The sequence below is a fragment of the Megascapheus bottae genome, chromosome 15 (genome assembly GCF_031878675.1).
Source record: "Megascapheus bottae isolate mThoBot1 chromosome 15, mThoBot2.hap1, whole genome shotgun sequence".
Classification (NCBI taxonomy): Eukaryota; Metazoa; Chordata; class Mammalia; order Rodentia; family Geomyidae; genus Megascapheus; species Megascapheus bottae.
Genome location: NC_143523.1, coordinates 41,541,623 through 41,561,383, shown reverse-complemented (window position 1 = coordinate 41,561,383; position 19,761 = coordinate 41,541,623). Strand labels below are relative to the sequence as shown.

Here is a 19,761-nt window from a genome sequence, read left to right as displayed (position 1 = left end):
TCTATGCTGTTAGTTTTCAGTGTAATGTAATAACTAGCAAGTTAAATAACTAATCGAGCTTCTTTAAGGCTGTTTTTTTTTTAAATTGCTTATTGAACAAGCTTGACATAGTTTTTTTTTTTCTTTTTTTCTTATTTTTCTTTTTGATCAGTCATGGGGCTTGAACTCTGGGCTTGGTCTCTGTCCCTGAGTTATTCAGCTCAAGGCTAGTGCTCTTCCACTTGAGCCACAGCAGCATTTGAACATGCTTATGGTGAGAAAAATCTTGAAATAAGTTTGTTAGAAAGGAGCTTGAACATTTTATGTACAGTTGCCCTATATTTTGCATTTCACCACCCAGGCTTAGAAAACTAGATTCACATTTGTATATTTTTTTGTACTTTTAGGTTCGAATAAAACAACAGACTGGGAAAAAGCAAACCCATTTGAGCAGTATTTTTCTAAACTTAGCATCCGTCAGAATAACCCGACTAATTGATTAGCAATGCATATTTCATGCCTTACCTCAGGGACCTTGTATGTACTGTATCTTCTTAGGGAATTTGGCTGGCATCTCAGCTACTTAGTAGTATATTTCAGGATATGATTGGTGGCAAAAATGGAAACCAATAGAAAAGGTAACAGTAAATATCTAACCATGTTGTCTTAAGTTTTTCATGTGAATCCAGGCATCTTCAATTAAGTTGTACTGAGTGAAGGTAGACCAATTCAAAACCTACACTCATTCCTTTAGAGAGGCAAACACTGATTTATGGTACCTTCAATGTCATGCAGAACTGTCATGTTGCATCATATAACAAAACACACAGAAATCCATTGACTAAAGATAACTTTGTGATGTCTCAGACGAGAAAACAGAATGCAAGGATAGCTTTTATCACAGAGTCTTGGTGTCTTTGAAATACTATTTGACTTACAAAGAATTTTCATTCAGATTTTCAAGTGGAAAAACACCATAGAAAACCAAATCTTTAAATTTTAAGAAAGTTGGAAGAACTCAGGAGTTCTCTAGATCGTAGATAGCTAGGACACTTCACTGCTTTAACATAGGTGTCTTTAAAACAAAGTAATCAACTGTGGATTTTTTTTTTTGCCAGTCTCAGGGTTTGAACTCAGAGCCTAGGTACAGGCCCCAAGCCTCTTTGTGCTCAAGGCCAATGCTCTACCACTTGAGCCACAGTGCCACTTCTAGCTTTTTCTCAGTAGTCTACTGGATATAAGAGTCTCACAGCCTTTTTTGCCTGGGCTGGCGTTAAACTGCAATCCTCAGATCTCAGTCTCCTGAGTAGCTAGAGTTACAGGTGTGAGCCACCAATGTCAGTTTCAACTATGGATAAAAAAAAAAAAAAGGAAGGTAACCCTAAGTTTAAATATTTTAAATATGAGCTGTCCTTCTAGCTCAGAATTAAAAAAAGTCTATAAACCATGGGAAATCTTAAAAAGTAATCCATTTCCCTTCTGGTATTTTCTGGTTTTTATTTTTTGTTATGTGAGTCCTGGGGCTTGAACTCAAGGTCTGGGTTCTCTCCTTGAGCTTTATTACTCATGGTTAGTCTTCTAACACTTGAACCACAGCTCCACCTTTGGATTTTTTTTTAATGGTGATTAAATAGGGATACAAATCTCACGGACTTTTCTGCCCAGGCTGGTTTCAAATCGTGAGTCTCAGATCTCAGGTATGTTACTAGGCCTGGCTTAAGTTTTTGAGGATTTTTTTTTTTTTTGGTCTTCATTGTGGACAAAGAAGCACAGTTGTTAATGGTGAATGATGTCTTCTCTCCCCTTGAGAGAGCTTCAATGAGTTCACAAAAATAATTGGCACTCTCACAATACCATAGGTCATCTGAACTCTTTTTTTCCCAAACCAAGTCTTCTCTACATGACATTGTTACACTAATCCCTGGAATGACAAACTGTTAAGAGCTTTGAGATATGACTATACCAACTTTCTTGCTCGAGTCCAAGCATCTGCCAGTCCCATTATCTCTCCCTTTACATGGCTGCCATGTGCTCTGAACATTCAATTTCCTTTCTTCCAGCTTAGCCACAGTTCATATTGGGTGTCTGATTCTCTACTTGCAGTTCTTTAATTCTTTTGCATGCTTAGTTTGAGAGATGATATCTGTCTTCTAATCAGAAGTAGTCAAAAACAAATATATTTTTACTCTCATAAATAGTGGTTTATTTTAGTAAATATATTTGCAAAAAATATCTTGCTATTTCTAAGCAGTTTATGGAATCAGACCAATCTGAGTTCAAATTAGGTTATTTTGTTTTCCTGGAGTGTTAAATTTGGGTATGTTTTCTTTGCTTCCTAAAATGTATTTCATAGTATAAATCTGTATGGTTTTCTGGTTTTCTAGAACATTCAGAACAGAACAGGGAAAGAGACTTGACAAAAGCAAACTGATAATTAAAATATGTACCTATTTAAAACCAGTTAGCACAGGCTTCAACAACTCGGTATCAGTTAGGAAATTATTTTTTCCTTTTTCTAAGAAGAATTGAGAAAATTATTCTATATTATGATACTTAAAAATTGTGAATGAGTACTGATGGCTTACATTTGTAATTTTATCTACTCTAAGACCTGGAGGATCAGAGTTTAATTCCAACCTTCAAGACTCTGTCTCCAATTAACCAGCAAAATGCTAAACTAGAGGTATGGTTCAAGTAGTACAGTGAGCAAGAAAGCTGAATAGAAGGACAAGGTACTGAGTTCAAGCCCCAATACCAAAACAAAACAAAAAAATATTGGGTCAAAAATGTTGCCAAGACAGAGATTCAAAACAAAACAAATAGATTATTGCTGTATGCTATAGCTCAAGCCTGTAATTTTAAACTACTTGAGAGGCAGAGATCAGGAATGTATTCCAGGTCAGCCAACCAGTGAGTGGGTACAATAATTCATAACTGGGAGTCTAAGTATGCAAATAGGAGGCTCACAGACAAGGCATCTCAGGCAAAAAAAATAAGACAGTAATCTTACAACAGCTGCTGGAGTAGTACCACTGATGGAGTGCCTGTTTAGCAGCAAGTGCATAACCCTGAGTTCAAATCCAGGTACATGATTGTAAAGTCTTCCCAATTAAACATACGTTTGGTTGAACATGTGTTCAATTTATTTTATCAATCTTTTTGTTATAGCCATCCATATAATCTCATTAAATCAGTCTTTGTTTCCTGTGCTTTTTGCTTTTTGTTTTTTCTTGTATCTTGAGATCTCCCCACACACATATTTTGGGAATAACTGTCTGCATATTTACAAAGATCTTGTATGTTAAGAAATATGTGACTTGCTTTTCTTTAAATAAAGAATTTTAATGTGAGAGCCCAGAGTAGCACACCAAAAACAATTCCTTTACTCATGTTATACAAACAGAAGGAACTAAGTAGAGATTACTAAAAAGCATGTCAAATGTTTACCATTTTTTATTTTAGCCATTATTTCTGAAAGTTCTCTGGCTTTGAGCAGAGAGAGAAGATTTTTAGTGTAATGGAAAGATTGACAGCCTCTGAATTTTGAGAATGGCTCAATTCCACATTATTACGTCTGTGTTCTTGGGCAAGGCCTGAATTTCATAGAAATAAATATGTTTTCACAGTATTATTCATAAAGGAAAATGAGATAATTTATGTGGCTTGTAAACCTTGAAATACTGTGTGACTTTATTGGTTGCTCCAACTGCTGCTGTTATTGTAACCATTTTTCAACTGGAGGTAAATAGTTTTCCCAGTGTTTAAACAGATAAATGGCAGGAAGACATACATGACGGGGATAGGTAGCTGGAGAGAGGAAACAAGTTATTAACCCGTGCTGAAAGAGGTTAGAAATAAATGTAGACACAAATTAATATAGATTGCTGTGTGTAATAAAAGATTTCAGACACCATTTATCCTAACAAATTTTCACTGAGATCATCCCTCTCCTTCTCCCTGTTGTGGCAGAAAAAGCAAAAAGCCAATAACCCAGCTTCTTCTTTTTTCTGGTTAAAAGACCACTTTTGGTTTAATTTCACATACAAAAAAGTCCCCAGATTCTGAAGTTATTTTCTTCTTATTGTACTTTAGGAACTGGGAAGTTCAGAGTTACATTTTCAAGGTGATTTCTTCCATTTAGTTGAACTTAAAATGTTTAAGGGGAAAAAAAAGGAGTTTGCATCAGAAAATCAAGGGCATACATTTGTAAGGCTTCTGAGATCCTTAAAATTTCTAAAAATCATCATTTTGAGAGAACCTAAAAAAATTTAGCATACTTATTTGCACAAATTAATCCACCCTTTTAGAACTTTGAAAGGATAACATCTAATGAAAAATGTTGCAAATGATATTTTGGTTTATGTAAGAAATGGAAATTTACATTAAATTTCAGACCCACAAAGAATAAGTTTATAACCAGTTATTTTTTGTAAGGCCAAATCCCAGTGCTGGAGGACTTAAAAAAATACCCACAAGATTTCAATACAAAGAAGTAAAACACTGAAAACATAAGGCTTAAAATTAGACTTAAAATGACAAAAATTTGAATTGCAAAAAATTTATGCAAAATGTTACAAAATCTAGAATGCTAAATATTTGATAAAATACTGTGTTTAACATTTAATTAAATCATAGTTTTTTTCTTCTGGAATTTTGCATCCTATTTTTCTTTCGAATGTGGATTTTTAGTAAAAATCTGCTTTATAAGTTTTGATTTCCTTCTTGAAGTTACTTTTAAATTTTCTGTAATAAAACATTTATAAAGCCAGTTGTATTGGCTCATGCCTGTAATCCTAGCTACTCAGGAGACTGAGAACTGAGGGTTGCATTTCAAAGCCAGCACGGGCTCCACAATCTGTGAGACTCTTAACCCCAATTAACCAGTAGGAAACAGGAAGTGGTGCTGTGACTTAAAGGGTAGGGTGGTAGCTCTGAACTGAAGAGCTCAAAAACAGTGCCCAGGCCCAGAGTTCAAACCCCACGACCTACAATATAAAAAACAAAAACCTAATCTATAAAGCTAGATTATAGCAGATATAATTTCTTTGGAAGAGAGAAAAGTATTTAACATTGCTTTTTTTTTTTTGCCAGTCCTGGGGCTTGAACTCAGGGCCTAAGTACTGTCCTTGGACTTGCCTCAAAGGCCAGTGCTCTACCACTTTAGCCACAGCACCACTTCTAGTTTTTTTCAGTGTATGCGTTACCGAGGAATCAAACCCATAGCATCATGCATGCTAGGCAAGCACTATACCACTACGCCAAACTCATGGCCCCTTAATATTGCTTTTTAATAATACTTTCTTCACTTTTGTTGTTGTTGTTGTGTTTGACCTGTTAGATTGGTATATTCTCAATCTATTTTTGATGTCACAAGTATAAAATGACAACGTAAAGCAGTTCTAGTGTAACAGTAATAGAAAGTCAAAGCTTTACATTAAAAAAATTATTTATAAAAAAACGAATGTGTGATTATCATAGACAACCTAACAGTATTTTCCGATGATAACTATTAGGTAAACATCAGAGACAAGATGATCATTTCAGCGTCAAAAAAGCTACATCAGAAATAACAATACAATCACATAATCAATCAATGATCTGGGTTGGTCTCCAATGATGCTCCTTTATTTTTCAGATGATTGTTAGGTGAACCCATTGTGCAGAGCAGAAGTAACTATTTTGAAGGAGGTGAGGATGTTGTCAGGAGACAAGGGCTGATGTTTTGCTTCCACCCTGTCTCATAGCTGTGGTAAATGAGCTATAGATGCTCAGGGTTCTCCCTTAGGACAACTTGCATATTTTTTTTTATTTGAGATGGTCCCCATAGTCTCACAGTTCTAAATGAAAAGTTGTCTTAAAAACGGGGCACATTCTGCACTCACTGATGGTTATTCTTAGGTAAACCTACTTGGGTTAATTAAGAGAAAAACTGGGACTGTACAATTATTATGCCCTGTCCTCCCACCTTGGTCTGAAAATAATGGGATGTAAAAAGAAAGTTTTCTCTTATCACTGCCAGCTTCACCTCTGAAATGTATCAAAGTCTGTTGCCGTGGTTACGGCCTTTGTTTCCAGTGTTGTTTTGTACAGGCTTCCACTGCCCCCACACTTACCAAAGCTTACTCAGAAAGAATGAAAGAATGAGTCATTCGTTCAGAAATATTTTGTTAAAATATCCCTTTTTTATCATTACATTTCACTGCTTAGAAACTAGGCTGTAATTCAAGGCAACAGTTAAGTCAGAACTGTTAAAAAATTCTTTGATTTCTCTCTTCATTTATAAGGAAAAAAACACCTGTCTATGTAATTGAAGAACCTCTTACAAATCTGAACAATTAAATCATTTTTGGTTAATATATTACTTCTGGAACAAGTAGATAAAATTTCTATTGCAGTAAGCATGATAAAAATCGTGCATGTTTGGCACAGCACAGAATTTGAGAATCAAGGATTCAGGGCACAAATGCAGTAACAAAACAATCCCTACAAAACGGAGTAACTCTGAATAACACAAGAAATAAATTTTTTGTTAATTTAAAATTTTAGAAACGGAAAGGTGTAAGGTTTGTAAAGTGAAATGTAATTAAATTATAGTACTGTACATACCAGTTGTTTCTATAATTGAAACTTTACCATATGAAAAATACATTAGCTCTGTACAGTTTTTACATATAGGCAAGATGAGTTTTGAAAAAAATGGTTCTTTTCCTTTTTTTAAAATTTTTCAGTGTCGTACTTGTTTAAGTCAAAAAAATACTGCACAACTTAGCTAATTACAAAGTGTAGACTTGAAACAATTCATGTCTTCTTTATTTCATGAATCAATCTTGGGTTTTTGTTTTTTTGAACAGGGGTCTTTTTTTATTTTAAAGAGTCACAATAAACAAATCTTCCTCATTTTGTCCTTGAGGTTACAAAGTTTGGTAGCTATTCTTGGCTACCGATTAGCTCAGTTAAGCCAGCTGCTGTTTATGGTCACTGATTCGGCCAGCTGTTGTGATTGTGCTCAGGTCCAGCTCAGTCTCTAGATGTGTTTCCATCGTATCTTCCTGTGCATTCGTTTCAAAGGACTTATGAGAGAGAAGTTCGTGATGCACCCCACAGTAACTTATTGTGGGCTGGTCGTATGCCAGAAAGGTTGACACATTCATTGATAAAGGTATCTGGGAAAAAATGACATGAGAAAAGTCAGTTATAAAAAGACAGACAACTCTGAAGGAAAGATTGGAGACTGTGGAATGCTGACCTGATTAATTTCCATCTGTCCCTCATTGTCGTGTGGGGAGTTCAGTGCTTGCAGGGTTTTTTCTTTCTTTCTTTCTTTCTTTCTTTCTTTCTTTCTTTCTTTCTTTTTGCTGGTATTGGGACTTGAACTCAGGACCTTGCACTTGCCCTTGGCTTTTTTCGCTCAAGGACAGAGCTCTCCTACTTGAGCTATAGATCCACTTCCAGCTTTTACTGGTTAATTCTGAGATAAGTGTCTTAGGGACTTTCTGCCCCAGGCAGGCTGGCTTCTAGCTGGGGTCCTTAGAGCTCAGCCTCTTGAATAGCTAAGGATTATAGGCATGAGTCACTAGTAAGGTACAGGCTCTGTATGGCAGTTTGAAAGCCTGAGTAAAGCCATTCAATTTCTAACTAAATCTTTCAGATAAATAGTAGTATAAATATTTAAAAATGTTAAAACTTTATTCATGTTCAACAAGAAATGTTACTAACTCCTCTGTACATCACCATGACAATAAAATGAAAAAAAAGATAAAGCAAAAAAAGGAAAAAATTAGGGAATTGCTTTTCCTAACTGGAGTAAAATTGAGTATTTTGAACTAAGGAAAAATACTAGTTGGCTACCATTAGCATCAGGAATATAGTAAAAGAACCGTTCTCAAAGTTGGCCCTGCATGAAAATCGCCTCTCTCTGTTCTTCAGCCACCTGTCCCATCTCTTTGTTTTTAATGTTTCTGATTCAGAAGATCTGGTGTAGAGAATTTGTCTATCTTCTGAGTCCCATTGGATGCTACTGCTATTAGTTCACATATCTTACTTTGAGAACTGTTTCAAAATCACATTGTCTAGTCATATCATTCTGGTGATTGTTTTCTTTAACCTCTTCATATTTCATCCATGAAAATTCCTCAATATATTAATGACTGTGATTTGGCCTGTCTCTAACATTGAGATGTAGAGAAGTGTTCTCTACACTCCTTTTCTATTATCTACTCCCCTAGAGGGGCCTGGGATCTGTGTTTCCTATGAAGGCCTATAAAGGAACTGGTGATGCATGAGAGGAAAGGACTTCCTTGAGAATGAAAGAAGCAAGATTTAAAGATGTGAGGAACAAAGCTACCATGGCCTTTGTGAACAGAAGGGACACATACATGATAGAGGCCATATGAGGTCTTAGATGAAATCAGATGTCAGAGCCTAGAGATCATTTCCATTGCTGTGTGTGTGTGTGTGTGTGTGTGTGTGTGTGTGTGTGTGTGTGTGTGTGATATCTTAGGGCATGAACTCAAGGCTTAGGTACTGTTTTTGAGCTTTTGTGCTTGAGGTTAGCACTTTACCACTTAAGCCACAGTTCCATGTCTGAAATTTCTGATAATTAATTAGAAATAAGAGTCTCACACACTTTCCTGCCGGGACTGGCTTTACACTACAATCCTCAGATCTCAGCCTCCTGAGTAGCTAGGATTATAGGCATGAGCCACTAGTGCCTGGCCACTATATGTTTTCAAAAGAGTAGGTAGCTCTCAGTAACTTTTAAGATTATCTTGGTTAAATACTAGATAGGGTTTTAAGGTCTTCCAGCAGTTCGAGTTTTGCAGTTTATTTTTTACCTCGTGGTATGGCGAATTGAATGCTTCATCTGGTTGTGGTGTTTAGTGGTGAAGTTTGTGGGAGATGAGATTCAGATGGTCTCCAGCATGGAACCCTTGTATTTTTAAAAGAAGTGTGTGAAAGACCAGAAGACATATACATATGTATATGTACACACATATATACCCATGTACACTCACATACACATGCACACACCATGCCACACCACACCCACCTTTGGGATCCTGAACCAGAATGGACTTATGCAGTATTCTTCATGCTGAAGTTCCTTGAATGAAAATTCATATTCTTATTTTTTGAGGGGTGGGTCATGGGGCTTGACGTTGGCCTGGGCAAAGTCACTGAGCTCTTCAGCTTAAAGTTACTGCCCTACCCCTGGGAGAAGTCCCTGAAATCTATACCTCAAGGCTATAGCCCTACCCTTGAGCCAAGCCCCACTTCCTGTTTTCAAGAGGTTCATTGGAGATGAATCTCATGTCCTTTTGTACCCTGGCTGGCTTTGAACCTTGATCCTCAGATCTCAGCCTCCAGAATAGCTAGGCATAAAAATCCATATTATTGTTGGATGAGGAGAATAATCAAATCTCTTCATCTATACATATACATACACATATATGTGAATATATGTATATATATGAGCACATGAAAATATGTTCCTTTTTGCTTTCTCATCTCAGATGGTGTCAAATGAAAGGAAAATAATTCTATTTTTCTTAAGTCTTATTCTTTTATCAGTTGTTTCTTCACTTTCTTTCCCTTGGTCTCTATGATTATACCCATCTCTGCCTTTTTCCATTGTTGCCTTTTTATACACACTTTATTTTTCCTTTAGAAAAAACTGGTAAAGCTTAATGTTATAGCAGTAGCCATAAGACAATATGTTGGAAATGAAGTTTACAGTTTGAGAAGATGAGGGAGGAGGGATAGTGGGAGAAAAACATGGGAAGGGGTAACAATATGCAAGAGTGAATGCACTCACTACCTTACCAATGTAACTCTAACCCCTAGAGATGTCACTTTGACAATAAAATAAAATTTTAAAAATTGGCTAAGCAAATATGTCCTTGATTGCTCCTTCCATTTAAAAATTAACTTCTAACAGGGTTTGGTATCTCAAACCTGTAATCCTAGCTACTTAGGAGGTGGAGGTCAAATCCAGCTTAGGAAAAATAGTTCATAAAATTCCATCTCAGTGTATGACTGGGTCTAGTTGTATGCACCTGTCATCATAGCTACTTGGAGAACGATGGTCCAAGATACTATCTAAAGACACTATCTAAAAAATAACCATCATGAAAATGTCTGGTGGGGTTGTTTGAGTGGTAGAGTGCCTTCCTAGGAAGTGTGAGACTCTTAGTCCAACCCTAACTAGTATTGCAAAAACAAAAACCCTGAATTCATTTTATGGAGATCATTGGCTTAAAAATGAATATCTCAGTGTGTTAAATATGTAAGGCTTAGTCCTTGGATGCAGAAGAGTAATCTAGTTCATCAGATGGAATTCCTGACTAATCCTTTCTATTTATGTGCATTTAAAACGCACAGAGCGTGAAGTTACATGAATAAAATATAGCATGTGTTTAAAAAATGACAAAGACCATTTCAAGACCATGGAGAAACACTTCACAGTAGAATAGCATTCATGTATTTGAAATAAATAATTCTTTAAGATAAATAAGAGACAGGTGACACAGTTCAGACAACTAAAATGTTATTTTGGAGAAGTAATTGTACAGCATGAAATATTGAAGTGAGAGAACAAAAATAGAGCAGTCACTGTGTACATGAACTTTGCAGTAGCCTCTGGGAAAGCCATGCTCTATAATGTGTCATACATCTCTGGGATTTTCTATACTTGTTTTTATTTGCCATAGAAACTTATACCTCACATAAGCTGAGTCATTCTTGTGTGGCTTGGAGTCAACTCTACTGTGAATAATTTGTGATTTCTGTGGAAACATTTATGAAGAAGAAAATTACATAATTCACCCGTTCCGTGTGTGTTTGTGTGCATGCACTTGTGAGTTCCCACTAGATATGTTTAGGGCCATTGGACAACAGAGTGCAAGTCCTAATTGGAATAGCATCATCTATGTAGTTAGCTCTGACTGTCTGTTAAAGATCCTTTATACGTTCCTGAGGATTTCTTCTTGCTGATATGTCTTATATTCAAATGTCTTCTTTTGAAATACTGAACCCGTGATTCTAACTGTGTCAATGTCAAGGTACTTTTTTTTGTATTTGATACTTCTGAAAATGGGATAGTTATGAGAAATGCAAAAAGCTTTTCTGCAAGTGATAGTGTCCTTACAGTTAGTGACATCTAGACTCAAGAAAATGACATGGTTATATATGCAAGTAGAACTTAACAGCTAACCATATGTGACTACACTGTAATATATTTTTCCCAAGGTTGACTTGGATTATTTTGAAAACAGAACAGAATGTGCACTTACAGTATGACCATATATTGACAAACATACACAGATCTGCATATACATAATTTATACATATATCACCCTATGTACAGTCTAATGGTCAATTAGCTACATTTTCAGTCCGTTAAATCAGGTATGATGAACTCAAATTTTGGTGATTCATTGATTTTGGAAACAATTACCTTTTTATTGTCTGTACCTATAGATATGCACATAGAACAGTATGTGTATGCACATATGTTTTTTGCTTAGATATTCTTTTTTTGCATTTTTTATTGTAATTAGTAAAAGGGTTACATGATATTTGCCAGATAGAAGGTGCATTAATTCACATACATTGATACCCTTTCACATTGCTTAGATATTCTTTATTCTGGTAAATCTTTGCTTAATTATTCAATTTTTGCATTGGGAATTTTGTTAGAATGGTAAGATAGTTGTATATAAAATAATGGTTAAGTTTAATTTTTTCCTAATCTTTTATTTGAACTTATTTTTAATATGTGCATGGCATGTTTGTTTACTGGGAAGTAATCAAATGGATACAATTTATAAATTACTATGATGTCAGACTATATGTATAGTCTACATACTAGTGAATGGACAAAGTGGTTTAGGCATGTAGGTGTAAAGCCAATGACTTTCTTTTCAAGTATATGTATTAATATCATGAATGCAGATACTGGATATTTAAAGCATTTATCATATGTCTTATAACTCATTACACAAATATAATGAATTTGAAGTAGAATAAAATATACTATAATATATAATATAATAATATATACAATAAATAATATTCATTAAATGAATCTGTATGGGGAAAAATTTTTGTATCTAATTATGTTTACTGTTTTGGACCAATTCTTCCTCACAAGAGTATTTACATATATTATTTCTGTGACTGTTCTACATATCAACATCATAATATGTATTGGGCACTTTCTTAAGGCAGAGTACTTAAGGCAGAGTAACACCAACAAATAAAAAAGATCAGCCATACAGTATGTGACATTCTCCTCAAGCAATATTACCCACTTGCTACCCCAAATCATACCCCTGCAGAAGAGAGATATATTTGGATTTTTACCAGAAAGGGAAGCTATCTATTCTTTTCAGAGTGTAGTGAGCTGTTTGGGAACAGTGTATTTGGCAATCAATGATAGCTCTCTTATTTAAAAATGACTCTGAATAAAAGGACCATTAGTCATATTAAAAGATTTGAATATTAAACTGCATATGTGATTTTTCACATCAGGTGAAACACTTGATGCTGAGGTTCAGGATACTACTGTGAGTTCAGCAATCTATTATTATTATTATTATGTTGTTGTTGTTGTTGTTGTTGTTGTTGTTACATTGGGAGGAAATATCCTGGATCACCAGTGATGGATGGCTAAGTGGGGATGGTGAGGATACCAGCTGGCATTAGACAAACACTATGTAGCTCAGATGCCAGTCTATGTAAATCCCATCTGTCACCTCGTCACAGCACATGTGGCATCAAATGCCTCTATCAAGTGTCAAGTGACCTGTGCCTTTGTTTTTTCTTCTTGCTTTTGCAGACTAGCATCCTACTTCTCTCTATCTCTCCTTCCATCTCTCCCTTTACTTTCCTCTCCATTCTTCCCTTTCTCCTCTTTCTCTCTCATTTCCATCCTTTATTCTTCTCTTTTTTCATTTTAACTGGTTTGATTAATATGCTCCTGCCATGTACTGTCCTGTACTGTACCCATTCTATTCTACTATTTACTGTCCCAGTTTGGTAAAGCAATGTGTTGATTAGTAGAGAAAATTAAAAAAGTGGGCTTTGTGACATGGAATGGTTCAATGAAAACAGTAGGAGATTTAGATTTAAGAAGGCCACTGCTTCCCTGGACCTTTTATGAGACTATCCATAGAATTCTTCCTTTAAAGTATCCTTAGTATTTTGTTCTTCCTCTCTGAGAGAGAATAGTTTCTTGCATTATATATTTACATGGAATGTGGTTTTCTTTCATCTCTCCGGCCATATTTTTTCTAGGTGATAGAATTATCATTTTTTGGTGGTACTGGCAATTGAATTGAGGCCCTTGTACTTGCTAGGCAGGTGCTTTACTGCTGAGTTATGCTCCCAGTCCTTTTAGTTATTTTTTTTCAAACAGGGTTTCACATGTTTAGCTGGGGCCTAGACTTGAACTATGATTCTCCCTGTCCCTTCTATGTAGCTGGGATGACAGTCTTGTGACTCCAGATTGTTTTTTTTTCTGGGCAGAGCTCCAACATCAGTCATTCTGATCTCAGCCTCCTAATGTGATCACAGGAGGGCTCCACACACCCCATGGAGGGAGTTATTCTAAAGGGCTATTTTTAAGAGAGTCAGGCATATAAAACCTTGTTTTCAGGGCCAGGAGTTTGGCCTAGTAGTAGAGTGCTTGCCTAGCATGCACAAAGACCCGGGTTCGAGTCCTCAGTACCACATACATTAAAAAAAAGCCGGAAGTAGTGCAGAGGCTCAAGTGGTAGAGCTCTAGCTTTGAGAAAGTCCAAGGACAGTGCTCAGGCCCTGACTGGAAAAAAAAAAGAAACTTGCTTTCCAGAAAGGCTTTTCATATAGAGTCTGAGCAGAGAAATCACAGGATACATATTCTAATGATGAAAAGTAGTAGCTGACAAATTAGAAAAATTTCCCTTAGAGAAAATTTCAATTCTGCAAAACTAGGATTGTCTTGACATTGATGACGTATTCTCTGGCAATAAATTTCTAGTAATGAACTCCATTTATGTAAAAGACATACCACATAAAAATATAGATAGATATATAAAACACTAATTATTAATGGTCATTTTCCCCTGTTCATATCTTTAAGCTTTTTTTTTTTTTTGCCAGTCCTGGGCTTGAGCTCAGGGCCTGAGTCCTGTCCTTGGATTTTCTCAAGGCTAGAGCTCTACCACTTGAGCCTCAGCACCACTTCCGGCTTTTTGCTATGTATGTGGTACCGAGGAATCGAACCCGGGTCTTCGTGCATGCCAGGCAAGCACTTTAACCACTAGGCCAAACTCTCGGCCCATCTTTAAGCTTTTGATTGTAAAGGAAGATATCTAAAAATGTTCCCAACTTGTGACCAAAACCAATCATTTTAACTTTATACGCATTGTATACTTGCACAAATATCTATGTACATAGATGGAAATGCACATCTATTTCACATTTTCTAACCAGCTGGTTGGAAGTTACTTAGGCATCTCTTCTGAGTTAGGAAGAATTATTTTAAGAAGAACCTACTCTGAAGAACAGAAAATGACAGTATATTTTGGGAGAGAATAATAAAAAAGCCTGTCTTTCCCTCTCTAGAGCAAAAAGGTAGTTTGGCGTTATTTCAGAGTAGATACTGTAGAAAATATAAATTCTTCTACTACTAATAAGCAATATTATTCAAGCTTTCTACATATTTCACCAGGGAGATGTTTTGCTTTTATAAGGTCAAATGTTACCTACAAAGTATTTTTTTTTTGCCAGTGTTTGAGCTCAGGTCCTGAGCACTGTCCTTGGACTTTCTCAAGGCTAGAGCTCCACCACTTTAGCCTCCACACTACTTCTGGCTTTTTCTATGTATGTGGTACTGAGGAATGGAAATCAAGGCTTCATGCATGCTAGGCAAGCACTCTACCACTAGGCCAAACTCCTGGCCCCACCTACAAAGTATTTTACATTCCTAGGTTGTGAGGAGGAAGATACTCTAGAATTTCTAGAATTTTTCTTTTGTATAACTTCTTTTTGATTACCTGCAAATAGTGAAAGAAAAAACCCAGACTTGCTTCAAAAGTGATCCTTTTGGTGGATCACAGCCCCATTACTATCAAGACATGGTTTATATCCATTTTTTGTTGGAATTCAGATAGCTATAGCTTTTGTCTTTTCATCTATTGAAATGAGTAGGTCTTCAATAGTGTTGATTTCTACTTACTAGTATACAAAATAAGACTCAGATATTACAATATTTTTCTAGCTAACAAAGATTCTCTTGTTTGATCCTAACTTTTTCTGAAATGGTTCTCATCATGGCCTCTGAATCCCATTGTCTCTTCATCCTTTCTTATTCTAGGAGCATGTACCAGACCAGACAGCTTTGCCAATCCACTGTGACATGTCCTTGTGTCTTGTTTCCAGAGTCCCAGACTTGTCAATTACTTTCTGGACATCAATTACATGTTTCTTCTGGTTCTATCTATCTCTTGTCTCAATAGTTGAGATTGAAACAAGTACCTTAATCACACAGACACATAAATAGATGCACACACACAAATGAGATTGTTAAGTGGACACTTAGGGGGGAGATTTGGAGAAAAATGTATTGACTGGGAAATGGACATTTTCCATTCAAACTTTTTTCCCCAGTCCCGGGGCTTGAACTCAGGGCCTGGGCACTGTCCTTGGGCTAGAGCTCTACCACTTGAGCCTCAGCACCACTTCTGCTTTTTTTTTTGTGGGTTACGGGGCTTAAACAGCCTCGGTACTGTACCTGAGCTCTTCAGCTCAAGGCTACCACCCTACCCTTGAACCAAGCCCCGCATTTCCTATTTTTTAGAGGTTAATTGAAGATAAGAGTCTCAGACCTTTTGTTCCCGGGTTGGCTTTGATCATTGATCCTCAGATCTCAGCCTCCTGAGTAGCTAGGATTACAAGCATGAGTCACTGCTCCTGGTTCTTTTTTTTGTTTTTTTTAATGTATGTAGTACCCAGGAATTGAACCAACTCTTTGTGTATGCTAGGCAAGCACTCTATCACTAGGCCAAATTCCTGGCTCAACTTTGATATTAAAAAAAATAATTTTAAAGAAAATGCACAGAAAGGTATAAATCTTTCACTTACAGTTGATTATTTTCTTCATATGAAATCTAGCTTGTCTTAATTTCTTTCCACATGTGAAACATTTCTAGATAGGTGCTAAAGGACAGTAGACCTGGGGAAGTGGAAAGCAAACAGAAATAAGGCACAATTTCTTATCTCTGGCAAAATCATCGGCCAGTACAGGAGAGGGTCTAATAATGCAAGAAAGTAAAACAAAGTTGTAATGTGCCCCTGTATAGGATATGTGCATATATATAGATATATATACACATATGTGTGCACATATAGATATTCCCCTGATTCTTACTATATCATTCATCCTTTGTGACCTCAAAATAAAATAGTAAACTATTATTATTAGAAAGTAATGTTATTTCCAAGATTTATCAAGTAGAGCCAATATTGCTGAGAAATGATTCAGTATTTATTTTTATAGACTCTCCCACAGAGATAATATATTTCAGCTTGAAACTGACGTATTTGTTTGGAGAGCCATCTCTCTTCTGGAAAACTTCAGTATTTTAATGGTTAATTGGGATGAGTATAGCAAGCAGATTGTTCAATCATTAATTTTAATTGTCTTGGGTCTACTAGTGAGTTGTATTAAAAACATCTTTACGAAGTAGTCAATTAAGAACTTGAGTTACTGAGGCTATCTATAAAATTTTAAAATGCGTAGCTTTGAAATTCTTTAAAATATTTAAAAATTCTTAGATGCAATTCAGGCCTTAGGACCTACCTATATATTTTTAAAGAGCTATGCTACTAACTAAAGTGGTAATTGCTACCCTGAGATTACAAGTATAGGATAATAAAACATGAATGCAATGCCAGTTTGAAAATATTTCAAGAGTGTGTAATTTGAGAATAATGTCAAAGAAAACAGAGGGCAGGAGCACAATAATTCTTCTAGTACCTTTTGTGTGAAGGGTACATTATAGTTCATTCCTGCAGAGTGAAATCGTAAAGTGAAAAAAATAAATTAAGAGTTCTATTGGGAAGGTCATAACTTTCCTTATAGCAAATTGTACTTACAGTTTTAAAAAGTCCCAGATTTTGGTAACTCTCTGTGTGTCTTTGCAAATTTGTATCTCAGTAGTGTCCTTACTTCGTCTAAGTAATCTGGAGTCTTATAAAATGAAGTTTATTTATCTTTGCAACAACAACAGAAATCAACTTAAATATTTAAACGATGTGACTGTTCTGTGCCTTAAAAAACACGGTGCCTTCATGTAACCCTTCTATTGAGTGCAGTGAGAAATATATGAAAAAAATTAATAAAGGCAAATATTAATACAATAAAAAACACAGTGCTTCTATATATTAGTTTTGCCACAGTGATAAATAGGACATAGTCATATGCATTGTTTTACTTAAAGTTTTGTGATAGTGTCTATAAAATAGAAACATTCACTCATCAGTCCACTCATTCATTTCTTCCGTGAAGTTTTGTTGACTTCCCTGGGTCTGAGGTGCTCCAATCTCTCGTCCCCATTGTGTCTGCCTAAAGTGAAATCATTTGAATGCATGTCTAGTAAGTAGAAGGCAGAAGGCTGGCTACAAGGATAGAACCCCTCCTTTCCCCAACACACATCTTTTAATGTCTCAGTCATTTATTCACCCGCCTACTTACTCCTGCTTTCATATTCTTCCTTTGAATTATTGGAAGTATTTTCTCAGATACTTTTTTTTGGTCGGCTGTGGGACTTGAACTCTGGGCCTACCCCTTGAGCCACAGTTCCACTTCTGGTGTCCTGATGGTTAATTAGGGATGAGTCTCAAGAACTTTTTAGTGCCTGGGCTGGCTTTGAACTATGATTCTCAGAACTCAGCCTCCTGAGTAGCTAAGGTTTATAGGCATGCGCCACTCGTGCCAGGCTTTCTCAGATATTTTTTTATGGTGTGTTTGTATATATGTGTGTGTATGATTGTATATGTATACATGTATATATAAAATTCTGCATTCTGCTATCTTTTTCAGTACATATGTCTTATTCTATATTAGACCATAACCTTCTTGATTAAAGTATCTATTACTATTTTCTACACTTAGGCCGCCTTTTGTTAAAAATTGTTTCTGTTAAAAACAATGGAATAAATGAAGAGGAAGGAAAGGTATGTAATTTAGACTGGGGAGAACGAATGATAAAGATGCCAAGTGAAAGTCTAATAATATAACTAGTGTAATTTGACTATAGTAGCAGTGAAAGGAACAGTGATGAAAAATCTACACTAATGATGAGGCACTAATCTGATGAACAAGGAATATAGTAATTTGTATTCTGTATGTTTGAAGTCCTTAGTTATTTTTTCCTTCGTTGTTTTTATTTCAATAATTTAAAAATTTTCTTATTACAAACTATTTAAAACTATTTGACTATATTTACTTTATTCTGGAAGGTGGTTCTTTTTCATTCGCAACAGAAAGCCATTAAAAAGGGAATGCTAAAGAATAAAACAATGGCTCTTTAATTTGGTCATTTTCCTCTTGTAAATTTCAGAAAACTATATCTATGTTTTACTCATCAGTACTTTTCTACATTTACATTGACCAAACTCTGTAGTGCTTCCTGGAATTGTTCATGTTCTCCAGGAGTTTGATACACCTGCCAAATTAGCTCTCCCATCAATGGACTCTGCCCTGGACCCATCTGGGGTGACCTTTGTTTTATGTTTGTAGTGCCAGTGAAAAGTGATACTTTTCCACTTTCTGAAGCAAAGCAAAATGTCCCAAACTGTGTTCATTTACATGCAAATCTTTCTGCACAGCCTGATGCCTGCTAAATTGGCACTGTTGCCAGGTAAAGTGATGAGACCCAAATTGAGACTATGGCCCAAAGCCTCCTCTCATCTTGGTGCTGTGTTTCCAAATTGGTGTCTTTATACCTCTGTGCAATGAGGTGCAACTGCTAATCAGTTTGAAGACATTCTTTCCTACCTTTTCCCATTCCTGAAAGATGTAGTTACATTAGTCTACACAAAGGTCTTTTAATAATGATCCAGCCATTGATACTTTTAGCCTCGATTTGTATATGTCTGCAAGAATGACAATCATCAATTATATCAGAAACTACAAAGTCAACAGCCCGTGGTGCTGGTTCAGAAGTAGGTTGGGGAGAATTTGCTACATAAATGATGGATAAGATATTTTGGTCTTATAGAGAGTCACTGTATGTGTTATTTCTCTGATTGATGGCATTTATATTTGTCAGTCTATCATTACTTTTGATGTCCCATTAACTTCCCAACTGGCTTTATCCTTCTTTTTTTTAAAGTTTATTGTAGCCTCAGCAGTCTTCATAAAATGGGCTGAATTTCTGACACATCCCATCTAGAGAGCTTTTCTGTTTGGCAGGACATTGCCATCCTAAGGTCCTTTAGCCATTATTAGTCTTTAGTGCTTTAGAAAGCAGAACTTCATGATTTCTGAAGTTCTAGTAGCTAGTGCTAGTAGTTAGCTTCTAGTCAAACAGTGAATCAATTACATATAATGTCAAAGATCCTGTGAACACTGTAAGATAGCACCAGTAGTCCCAGCTGCTCAAGCTCACGGTTGGGGAGCTAGCCTGGGTAAGAAATCTGTCAGGACTTTGTCATAAACACCTAACAGGCTTTCAAATTATAATTATAGTTATTATAATAATTATAATTATTTAGTGAATAATATTGAGATTCTCA

At 35.9% G+C, this 19,761-nt stretch overlaps 2 protein-coding genes across 2 annotated transcripts in view; one reads left to right on the top strand and one right to left on the bottom strand.

The window, feature by feature from the left end:
• Ctnna3 (catenin alpha 3) overlaps positions 1–19,761 on the top strand; it is a 1,180,588-nt gene that overhangs the window by 344,885 nt on the left and 815,942 nt on the right. The window lies entirely within an intron of this gene.
• The window catches only part of Lrrtm3 (leucine rich repeat transmembrane neuronal 3), a 151,475-nt gene continuing 138,485 nt past the window's right edge, over positions 6,772–19,761 (bottom strand). Inside the window, exon 3 of the mRNA XM_090346410.1 lies at positions 6,772–7,142. Within this exon, the coding sequence (XP_090202536.1) occupies positions 6,933–7,142 (210 nt within the window). The 3' untranslated portion in view covers positions 6,772–6,932. The remainder of the gene's footprint in view (positions 7,143–19,761) is intronic.